Raw genomic sequence first — 11,610 nt, 5'->3', positions numbered from 1 at the left:
GCAGTTTCAAAAAAATCGGTTCAGCCGCTCTCGAGCCTTGCGAAAACTAACAAACGGCTTTCTAAATATATATTAATTGAGATATATTATATTAATTGAGATATATTATATATTATAATTGACAGTATCCGTTGTTTCTGATTGGCGCAAAAAAATCTTGCCTAGCGACGAATTCGCCCCTTGATATGGTCGTTACTTAAAGCTATTTATATTCGAAATTGCATGAAAATTGGAAAACAGGAATCTATAAGCCTATCCAGGCAAAAAGCTACCTACGTACCGAATTTTAAGCAAATCGGACCATAAATACGATTTCTTCGAACAGATCGGTCCCTGGTGCACTTCTCGGAAAAAATTGACCATATATCCTAATATATGCTAAAAAACTACTTACGTACCGAATACGATTTTTTGGAATAGATCGGTCCCTGGTCCACTTCTCGGAAAAAATTTATCACATATGCTAATACATGCTAAAAAGCTACCTGCGCCTCAAATTTTAAGCAAATCGGACCGTAAATTCGATTTTTTCGAATAGATCGGTTCCTGGACCACTTCCCGGAAAAAATGGGTCATATATGCTAATATATGCTAAAAAGCTACTTACGTACTAAATTTTAAGAAAATTGGACTATAATAAGATTTTTTCGAATAGACCGGTCCCTGGCCCACCTACCCGAAAAAAGTAAAATTTGTTTAGCCTAAAACATGGTGGTTACCGAAAGCTATTTGTATGCAAAATTTCATGAAAATCGGACCAGCCGTTCGCGAGATTACCTGTTACAAAAAAAAGGGACTTCTCTTTATATAATTAGTATAGATTAGTATAGATTGTATTTTTTGAGCAATTGGATAAATATTTCCTTCAGGGTACATACATAAAACGTATATTTACCGTACACTATCTGCTCGCCTACTGTTTATTTTTACTTGTGGGTAATGTGTATAATAAAATATCCTTACCAATTTCCAACTTTATTATTTAAATGCGATACGCTTGTATGTACGAGATATACAAATACACACAAATATTTTGGAGTAAATTTAAATCATGATTTTTTTTAGTGATATCGCTTTTCAAATAAAATCCTTAAAATATTCATTTTTATTTATTTACTTTCCCGCAAAACTTTTTAGTTGATTTGCGCATAAATGCGTATCTACTATTTATTTACACACATATGTATATGTATGTAGTCGTGCATCTGCATTGTTATGTACGTATTTAAATTGATTTAAATAATGTCTTCATAGCCGTTACTTATTGTCCTTTTTGCGCTTTGCTCTCAATTTTGATTGTGTCTACGTGTGTGTAATTATACTCTCCGGCGAGTCGTCAAAGAAAAGCGACTGCGCATTTGAGTATTGGGTGGTGCCCAAAAATGTGTGAGAATAAACAACCAACAATAACAACAATGTGCGTACAACCCCCAAGAAGAGTAAATTTTGCAATACTTCCAACAGCCATTATGTTGAAATAACTCGAAACGAAATGGCGTGCGGAAAGCAAAATAAAAGGTTAAATATCCCAATAAGAAAGTGAAATTTCGCTTCAAAAAATTTATGCAAATCGATAAATGCCATCAGCCTGGCGTAATAAAGGATACGTTTCAAGTTTCACTCGAATTTACATTTTGGTTAAGTTTTATCTAATCTATAGTGTGGCCAAAGAAGAACCCTGCATACATACATATGTTATCCATTTAACAGACTTTTATCTTAGGCGCGCACACAACAGAAAAGGTAGCACCCTACAATTAGCGATAAAGAATCCCTCCCGCTAGTAGATACCGCGTTGAATACTTTCTGGAGCAATGCTGCTCTATGACGATGTCGCTCATTCAGCTCAGTTAAGACAGCTAAGTAATATATGTCGATATCATCAAAATATTATTTCCGACCGATTTAGTTCGGTGGCTCTTATTATATTCTTCAATATCAGCTTAAAGAAGTCACAAGATGGGGAGTTCGCCCTGTCTTAAACCGCGTTTAGTATTGAGCGTCTCGAAGACTTTCCCAACTCTGGCGTGTTGTGGATTTACCAGGCCTGAAGAGACAATTGGCTACACTTTTGGCAAATTGTGGTTGATTGACTTCGTCATCCCCCATTCCGTCTCTCCACTAGTTGGAGTGGAATTTGGCAGTATGGCAACGTTTTGTCTTCATAATATTAGCATGCTCTAGACATCGGTCACTGGTTCGCCGTGTTTGTCTTACAGAAATTCGTTCTGGTCTTTAAACCTTCCGTAAATCACTAAACTTTCTAATAGAATGTCCGGGTGTTTTGCGGGTCAGCCAGCAACTGAAGCTGTAAAACTCACGTTTTTCTATCTCCCTGACATTCCTCATTGTAACAGTGGTTCTTTCGGGTTCGCTGAAATTTAGTTACTTCTTCAGCAGCGGGTCGCATTCTTCTTTATTTGGGCGGTCATTGGATTTTGGAGTTCAACATTAACAGACGCTAATTGAAAATTCCATGTAGCACCTCATCTTTTCAGCACAGAAGAGGCCTTCCTCTGCCACCACCAATAGGTAGCGCATCGAATACTTTCAGAGCTGAATAAGGAACTGAGGCGGTCTGAGGTTTAGTTTGGGTTAAACTGCCGCACTGACGGGGTTAGGCTTTCAATTCTTCCTCCTCGTAAAGGAACTCAGTGTTATGGAAAGTCTGTTTATATGTTTCCTAGCATAGGATCTGAGCGCGACAAGGGAGACTAAGAAAGACAGAAAGACAGAATTCCTCGATATAGAAATATTTACTTGAAGGTTGCCGTAAACAGTTAGCAAAGGTTTACTCTCCCTCTCACTCCTATATTAAATACCTATGATCTTTCGACCGCTAAATCTAATTCTACAGCACTATCACCCCTTACGCCGTTGGCGCGACAGTCGAGTCCACGTAACATGAACAACCCAATTCTTATGACTGGAACTTCCTCTGATTCCCCAAGACCTCTTTGGCGAACTTTTTTTTGCTGTTTCACAACAATGAGCCTTAACATTTTTGATGCCGGATCTGGTCGCTGTTTGGCCAAATAGGAGCATGTGACCTACTTAGGATGCCTTTTGTTATGAGGAAACCGCTATTCCCTTAAATATTGATTCAAGAGGCATACAACCCTAATCAAATTTTTTTTATTTTCATGAATTTTCCAGTTAGCAGTTAAATTTCAGTTTGCGCTGAGTCGTCAAAACTAATCATAACAATCTTTATATTAGCGCATTACAACTTAATAGTACTTGGTATGTGTAATTAAAAATTACTAAGTCATTAAGTTTTTTGCTGTCAACCTTTGAAATTGAGCACAATAGTATAATTCATAAGCAAGTGTTCAATCAAATGTGTTGCAGAAAATGATAACACATAGCTGGGTAAGTATGTACATTAGGGTGGTCCTTAAATATTGGAAGCACACTTTTCTATAGTCGAAGAGCAGGGGTCAAAGTTCAGATTACCCTATGAAGGCGTCATGAACGACTTCAATCGTGACCAAAATTTGTATGTGATATCCTCGAAATTAGTAGTATCGATTTTCGGTAGTAGATGAAAAAAGTTAATTTGATTTTTTTTTTTATTCTCATAGTAGAATATGAACTTGGGACCCTGTGCAACACGAATTAACCGTCTCCAATCGAGACCAAAATTTATTTGTGATATCCGGGACCGTGGTATTACCGATTTAGAAGGTGAGGGTGAAAAAATTGTTCATTTGATTTGTAAGGACCACCCTAGTGTGCATATATGTTCACATGCATAGCACATAAATATTTATTTGCTATTGTGACTACAAAGAACATACACATCTACATACGTACATACGTACTTTGTTACTGGCAAAATGAAAATGAATATTTATTGCTTTTTAATTGCACTAATGTGATTCCAAGAAATGTTGATATGCAGTTTGAATAAATAGGAATCAATAAATTTTTTTTTTATCAAAATACTCAATTAAAAAACATACATACGATGTATCTGAAATGGTCTTTGTACTAACCTGAGAGTCCTTTAAGCCCAGTCGTTCGGCCAATTTCTTGCGATCCGGCTTGCTAATATACTTCTGCTGCTGAAATCGCTTCTCCAAGCCCTTGCGCTGCGAGTCTATGCAACAATACAAATAAATCAAAATGACCACAATCAATAAAGCACAAAGCCACAAAATATTCGAATGTAAATTACAAGAAAATGTAAAATAATTAATATTTTGCTCAGCTCTAAGGCCACCCCCCTAATACTTACCGGAGAAGACGGCACGCCGCATCATGCCTCGTCGAGGTTTGCCACGCGTTGAATGCGCCCAGGGGAAGCCTTGACCAGGTGGCAGGGGAAACACTTGTGCTCCAACTGCAAAGATAGCAAAGTAAGAGAGGTGAAGGTATGAGTTTTCACATTGAAAGCGGAGACGGAAACGGAAGTGGCGTTTACTTGTTCAAACAATGCAACAATAGTCGAGCGCAGTGGGAGCCTATGAAAAGCGGAGTGGAGTGGAGTGGACTGTGGCTGTATCATTAGATTACTGTTGCATTTAATTGTTGCATGCGCCACACGCAAACACACTCCGCATGCACCAACGTGTGGCGATGTGTTGACAAGTGCAACAACACCAGTTGCAGACATTAGTCAAATTCTATTACTGCCATGCCACAAATTGCGGCATGCGGCAAATGCCCACAATTGTCATGCTCCTATCCATGCAATTACCTACATACATACATACGAACGAGCATGTACGATTATTTGCACCACTCATAGTTGGACGACATCTACATATGTACGTATGCAATAATAACAACAACAACAATACTCACCACTCATATAGGGATTTCGACAGTGCGCCAACAGCGAATGCAGATGCGGATGTTGCAGGCTGTGCGGCAGGAAGGGTGTAGGGCGGCTGGGCAGGGGCTTTGCTATCACTTGGTGGCCTGTCGGTTGGCCGGGCAGCGGCGAGTGGTGAGGCGGCATGTGGGACTGCAGCTGATGTGCTGCCGAATGTTGCTGCTGTTGTTGTTGCAGGTGTGTTGGCAGCTGTTGCTGTTGTTGTGGTTGCTGTTGTTTTTCCTGAGCCGATGGCAAATTTAGTCTTCGATTATTATTATCCTCGATGGCACTGTCATTGTGACCACCACCGACACCTTCATATGGCCGGCCATCGATTGTCGTGCTGATGTTGTTGCTATTGCTGTTGCTGCCACTACCACTGCCACTGCCACTGCCGCCGGTGCCGGTGGAGTGATTGTCGCTATCACTGATTGTGCTGCCAGGTGACGACGACGACGCTGCGGTTTGCGGCTGACAACTATTGCCATTGGCGGCGCCGATGATGGGGTTCAACTGATGTGTCGGCAGGTGTGGATGGTGTGGCGGGAGGTGAGAATGTGGATGTGGATGTGGTAGGGCATGTGTGTGCTGGTGGTGTGTCAGAAAAGCGGGATGTGGAAAGTGGGCATGGTGAATAAAGTTCTGTTGTAGGTAAGGCCAGATATGTTGCGGCTGAATGAATTCTGCAAGTAAAAGAAAAAAAAAACATTTTTGAAAGCAATAAATTTTAAGAAACTAACTCGATTTTCGAAAATAAGTATGCAAGTGGCTATTGCGAGAATTTTATTTATCGATATTCGTATGAANTTGTGGTTGCTGTTGTTTTTCCTGAGCCGATGGCAAATTTAGTCTTCGATTATTATTATCCTCGATGGCACTGTCATTGTGACCACCACCGACACCTTCATATGGCCGGCCATCGATTGTCGTGCTGATGTTGTTGCTATTGCTGTTGCTGCCACTACCACTGCCACTGCCACTGCCGCCGGTGCCGGTGGAGTGATTGTCGCTATCACTGATTGTGCTGCCAGGTGACGACGACGACGCTGCGGTTTGCGGCTGACAACTATTGCCATTGGCGGCGCCGATGATGGGGTTCAACTGATGTGTCGGCAGGTGTGGATGGTGTGGCGGGAGGTGAGAATGTGGATGTGGATGTGGTAGGGCATGTGTGTGCTGGTGGTGTGTCAGAAAAGCGGGATGTGGAAAGTGGGCATGGTGAATAAAGTTCTGTTGTAGGTAAGGCCAGATATGTTGTGGCTGAATGAATTCTGCAAGTAAAAGAAAAAAAAAACATTTTTGAAAGCAATAAATTTTAAGAAACTAACTCGATTTTCGAAAATAAGTATGCAAGTGGCTATTGCGAGAATTTTATTTATCGATATTCGTATGAACTGTGCAGCTCTAACTATGCAGCGAACAATAAGAAATCAATTGTCAAGTCGTGGCTTAGGAAGTATGGCCTCCAGCTCTCGCAGGAGAAAACTGAGTATGTGTTAGCTTATCTCTAGCTTATCTCTAGCAGCAGGAAACCCGAAGTACTCCGTAGTCAGAACCGGGCCGGTTAAAAAATACCTCCGAGTCAGAGGAATCACAGAAGAAGGGTACTTGGTTCAGGTGTTTCTCATACAATATCATAGCCTGCGATGCTATTGGCCCTATAATATAGGGGGCATAATGAAGAGAATGAAAGAGCGAATAAACGTCCAATCAAGTTGTTCTTAGTGGCAGTACCGAAATTCAACAACAAAATGGCAAAGGGACCACTTGAGTGTAGTGCGCTATCACAATCAACCTGAAAAAACGTCTTCAGATAGGGCTAGAATTGTCGGGTTCTTGGATGACACGTCCTGAAAAAAATACCACTATATATCTAGTCACCATTGCTTCAATAAAATTTTCTTTATGAATTAGGGTGGTACACAGGGAAATCTAAGTTTTGGAATTTTCTTGCTGCCATTTTCTAGAATTTTGGTAAACTAAAATAATTAGACCTGTTTTCTTTTGTATTTTGAATACCATTTTTCGTAGAATTGTTGTAAAATCGTAAAAAATAAATAATCGAATAAGAATATTTTCCTTCAAAAATCTTCAAATACAATGCATATCGATGACTGAGTGGAAGATTGATCTATTCGAGCAGCCAGTTCAAGAACTCCCTTTTTCAGAATTTTATTGAAAAACACCCTATCTAAGAATTTGGTTGAAGAACGCCCTATCTTGGAATTCGGTTCAAAAGCGCCCTATCTCACTTGGAAGTGTATTGAAAATGTGTTGAGATAGGGCGTTTCTCAATTGAATTCTGAGATAGAACGTTCTTTAACCAAATTTTGAAATTTGGCGTTCTTGAATAGTTTTCTGAGATAGGACGTTTTTTAACTGGCTGCCGAGATAGGTCGATCCTCTACTCAGGCGTCAATATTTAACATTACTCATTACAAGCCATTATCGAGTTTCACCTGTGTGTAATCAAACCTTGCAATCAAGTTTTACCAAATTCCCGATGGCAATGCAAAACGTATTAATGCGTTAAGTGGCGCAGGTGTCGAGATATTTGAAAACCTCGTATTAGTCCGTTTTGGTTCATATTTAAAACGTACATTACTTAAATGAAAAGATATAACTAAAAAATAAAATAAAATTTAGTCGTTAGATGGTACGGGGTCGATTTTTCTTTTCTTATTCACCACTAATAAAAGCTTGTCTTAAATTTTTTGATTGTTAACGAAAATTTGTTATTGTATGTGTTCATAACCGCATCAGGCAGGTTTTAGAAAAAAAGTAATAAGAAAAACTTTGGAATTAAACCAGTATGTTTGTATGTATTTATATAAAAAAATATTTATTGGAGTGGGTAGGCACTATGCAGCAGTGCATAGAATACATCTAGAAACTTGGTGATGGTAGTAGCGCCTAATACTATCTTTTGAAATGAAATATTCTTGTTCGATCAAAAAATATTTCTTTTTAAAGATTTTATAGCAATTCTACGAAAAAATGCTTTTCCCCATATGAAATACATGGACTCCCACAAAGTATCGGCGCCACGGCTAAATGTTAACCGATTGCCAAATAATAAAATACGGGTCCACTTATGTTCCATACATATAGATACATTAGGGTGGTTCTCAAATGTAGAAAGCAAATCTTTACCCAATGAAGACATCTTAGCCGACTCCAATCGTGACCAAAACTTATATGTATGTGATATCCTCGACTTTAGTAGTATGGAATGGTAATTCTAGTTTAAATCTCTCATTTCGCGAAAGGACCTTGCCACCGTAATTAATTAATGCAAGTCCGACTTCGCAGCCATTTAACTTAAACTAAAAACTCATTAGCGTACAAATGTCGCGAATTCAGTCTCGTACAAAGTCACACTGTTGGCATGTTCATACTTGCATATGTATGTACATATTTACATTCATTTAGGTATGTAGTGAAATATGAAATGAATTGTCTGCATGCAAATTCATAAATCCTCGCGAAAATGTGCAAATACTCGTAGTGGTTGGTGCACACAAAAGATTAAACGTGGCGTAAAATTAGCCGCCAACTAAAATGTAAAATTTCCCATTAGCTAAAATGTATGAATATGTATGTGTGTTTGTATGTACATAACGTGTCCACCCGCACACTATGCATTCTCAAAACATTCAAAATGCTGCCGCTGCACTAAAGAGGCGTTAATACGTTAATTGTTTCTGTCTAATCGAATTAAAATCACAAGCAATCCTTCCTCACTTTGCCAAAAACGCTCCCACACAAGCACAGGCGGCATCAAGAATTCGAATCAGTGCTTAACTGTATGGTATGGCTATATCCAGTAGCAGAGGTTCGAATGTAAAAGTCAAACTCCTATACGCATAGGATACATATGTATGTATGTATGTATGTATTTATCTACGTGTGGTTTTGCACGCACATTGCCACACATTAGCACTTTTCACACTGTTTGGCGCGCTTTTCATGCTTTTCATACATCCTAAAAACATACCTACATACATATGTACATATGTATGTACTCGCACAAAAGTATGGCATATCTGCATTTGTTTGTTTGTTATTTGAAGCACCTTCTGTTGCCGTTGCTTTGTTTTCGACTGTTTAATTAGAGAAAGCTCCAAAGCCTTGGCAAAGTTTTCACACAATGCCACATAATGGCGTCACTTGAGGTGATGATGTCTGAGAGTGTGCGTGCATGCGTGCGTGCGTATGTGGCAATGCCGCCGGAAGGCCTTTAGCCAGCAAATTTAACTTCAAAGCGACGAAATGTTAATGCCTTGACGTGTGAATCGCATAAGTTACACACACACCCACACACTCACATATACATATATGTACATACATATATATAAGTGTAATATTCAAAATTATGCGCAAGTGCTCATATGGTCTTGAACGCTTTATATCCTGTCAAGTGTTATTGTTGGTTTTATAATTATTACGGTTTTGTGCTTTGACACTTCGAAATTGTAGGACTGGTAAGTCTCTCACGTCTTATCGTTGGCTAAGAGTTGTGCGAATTTAAAATGAATGCAATTAATACATCTATGAATTTAAGAGGCAACATAGACAGTGCGTCTGACTCGCAGTTGAGTCATTCAGAGTCAAACATATAACAAAAGTGGGCGGAGATAGTGGCCTGGTGAGTTTGAGAGGCTCAGTTGATTGCCTATTATCTACAACTAACAGATCGACCATGAAAATTTACATTTCGAAGATGTCGCCATGCTTCAACTAAACCGACTTAAAGGGTACACAGAAAAATACAAATATGTACTTAAATACAAAAAAAAATATACAAAAACATACAAAAAATTATCGCATATTTCAATTCAACTTATTTTCACTATGTTTGAATATTGTTGTGTCAACACACATATCAGAACACGTATTCACTAAAATTCGAAAAAATTTGAAGCCAAAATCATTCATTCATTTTGTATACGAATAATTCATAAGCCGTTTTGAATGAATTCATGCAGTCCTCTAGTACATATTCAGTGGTCCTTTAAACAGACTCCAGAAATACAGGGGTCTAAACTTTACTGGTTTCCTTACCCTCACACCCTCCTCGGAGGCTTGTGAAAAAGTGCAGCAGATTTAGTTCAGGTATCAAATAGAGTTTCAAAAGTTTGCCGAGCGCCTAAAAGATGGGTTAAAAAAGAAACTACAGCTCTTAAGGATCTGGTAAATGATGAGAATTATTGTCATGAGAATAGGAATTAACTCTCAACCTCACCACCTAATTAGTAATGAGAATTGACATCTGCTCTACGATGAGCGTAAATGTCCCTTCTCATGAGAGTGATTTCCTATTCTCATGACAATTATTTTCAGCAGCAGTCTTATCTGCAATTCATATGTGTACAATTTAAAGCACTCTTCACTTCGCTACCACAGTTCTGTCGCAAAAATTGCGATATATAAGCCTTACTAAGTTGATTTCAATATTAAACTCACTTAGGGGTTTTGCCAGCTCCAACTAGTCTTTGCTCATGAAAGTCTCCTCTATAATTTTAACAATTGTAAATATTTATGTTAATCAGATTCCACAAATCTGTCATTCCAATAGGCGTGCAGAGCGAGGAATGCTATTTATAGGCGAGAACTAAATAATTATGCTGTGCCCATGTGCCCGTAATTCATTCTGCTGCATTGTAACAAAGCAGGGGAGCCCCATCAGGGCCGAAGGTACAAGTCCTACGTTAAGATTTTTAGCGCAGACTGGCCTATAAATATCTCACATGCATGTACTAGTATATAGGACTAGTTAGATGTACTAAATATGTATGTATATCTACGACTTTCGAACTTTTCTAAAGTCCTTATCGTCAACCTGAGACAATATTGAACGTCGATAGATCGATATCCCACCTCACACCTTCGGAAATTGTTCACCTCAGCTGTACTTTTGAAACATATTCTAATCTACTTTTCTGTTGGACAATTCTATGAGTTTTGTGAGAGAAAAAAAATCCTCAACTTATCATAACATTTTTCGTATAAAACTCTTGAGGCCAGATTCATAAATGCCCTATGACAGCACACTTTCAATGTATTTTCAGCTGAGATAGAATTCAATCCAATTCTGAAATAGGGTGTTTTTCAATCAAATTCTGAAGTATGGCGTTCTTGAAAAGTTTTCTGAGATAGGGCGTTTTCGAACTGGCTGCCCAGATAAGTTGATCTTCCACTCAGGTGACGATATATATCTATGCATACATATGGTCGATTCCACAGGAAAGTGAACCAGTCCGATTTTGTACATATTGCTGATTATAGGTATTCACTATACCTGTTAGCTGTTTCTGATACTAATTCTTATCATGTCCAAGCAATTTGTGTTTAATATTTTGCTCCTTTTATCGAAAGATTTTTCACGAACCTGAAAAATAGTTTTCAATACTACAACAAGCAGAAGTACAAAAACAGGGTTCGTATTTGCACACACATGCTCTGCTCACACACACGCCAGAAACACATTCAACTTGCACTCACTGCCCATACACATGTGTGTGCATAAGTGGAAAACAAACTCTACTCGCAGAAAAGTGTGTGCTGTTTGTTATTAAGCACATGCACATGTGTGTGAGCCGATTTTTGTACAAATTTCAGCCCATGCACATGCACATAGTGGCTGCATTTCTTTATTCATTCTGAATGTTTGGAATAAACTTTTTTGTTTACTTATTCTTTAGAACGTTCCTGATGNATATATTCTTAAAAGAATTTGTTTATTTAACGTTATTTTTTGAAAGACAATTCAATAAAAAGTGAGATGT

The 11,610-nt window shown here is 38.6% G+C and overlaps 1 protein-coding gene across 1 annotated transcript in view; it reads right to left on the bottom strand.

The window, feature by feature from the left end:
• The window catches only part of LOC108372144 (altered inheritance of mitochondria protein 3-like), a 39,984-nt gene that overhangs the window by 21,645 nt on the left and 6,729 nt on the right, over positions 1-11,610 (bottom strand). Inside the window, exons 2-4 of the mRNA XM_017627794.1 lie at positions 4,810-5,505; positions 4,241-4,345; positions 3,999-4,102 (exon numbers count right to left, since the gene is read on the bottom strand). Coding sequence (XP_017483283.1) covers positions 3,999-4,102; positions 4,241-4,345; positions 4,810-5,505 — 905 coding nt within the window. The remainder of the gene's footprint in view (positions 1-3,998; positions 4,103-4,240; positions 4,346-4,809; positions 5,506-11,610) is intronic.

This window comes from Rhagoletis zephyria, unplaced genomic scaffold (assembly GCF_001687245.7).
Source record: "Rhagoletis zephyria isolate East Lansing unplaced genomic scaffold, Rhagoletis_zephyria_1.1 Rzeph_scaffold_05485, whole genome shotgun sequence".
Taxonomy (NCBI): Eukaryota; Metazoa; Arthropoda; class Insecta; order Diptera; family Tephritidae; genus Rhagoletis; species Rhagoletis zephyria.
The sequence above is the reverse complement of the archived record's forward strand: the minus strand, read 5'-3'. Positions and strand labels throughout refer to the sequence as shown.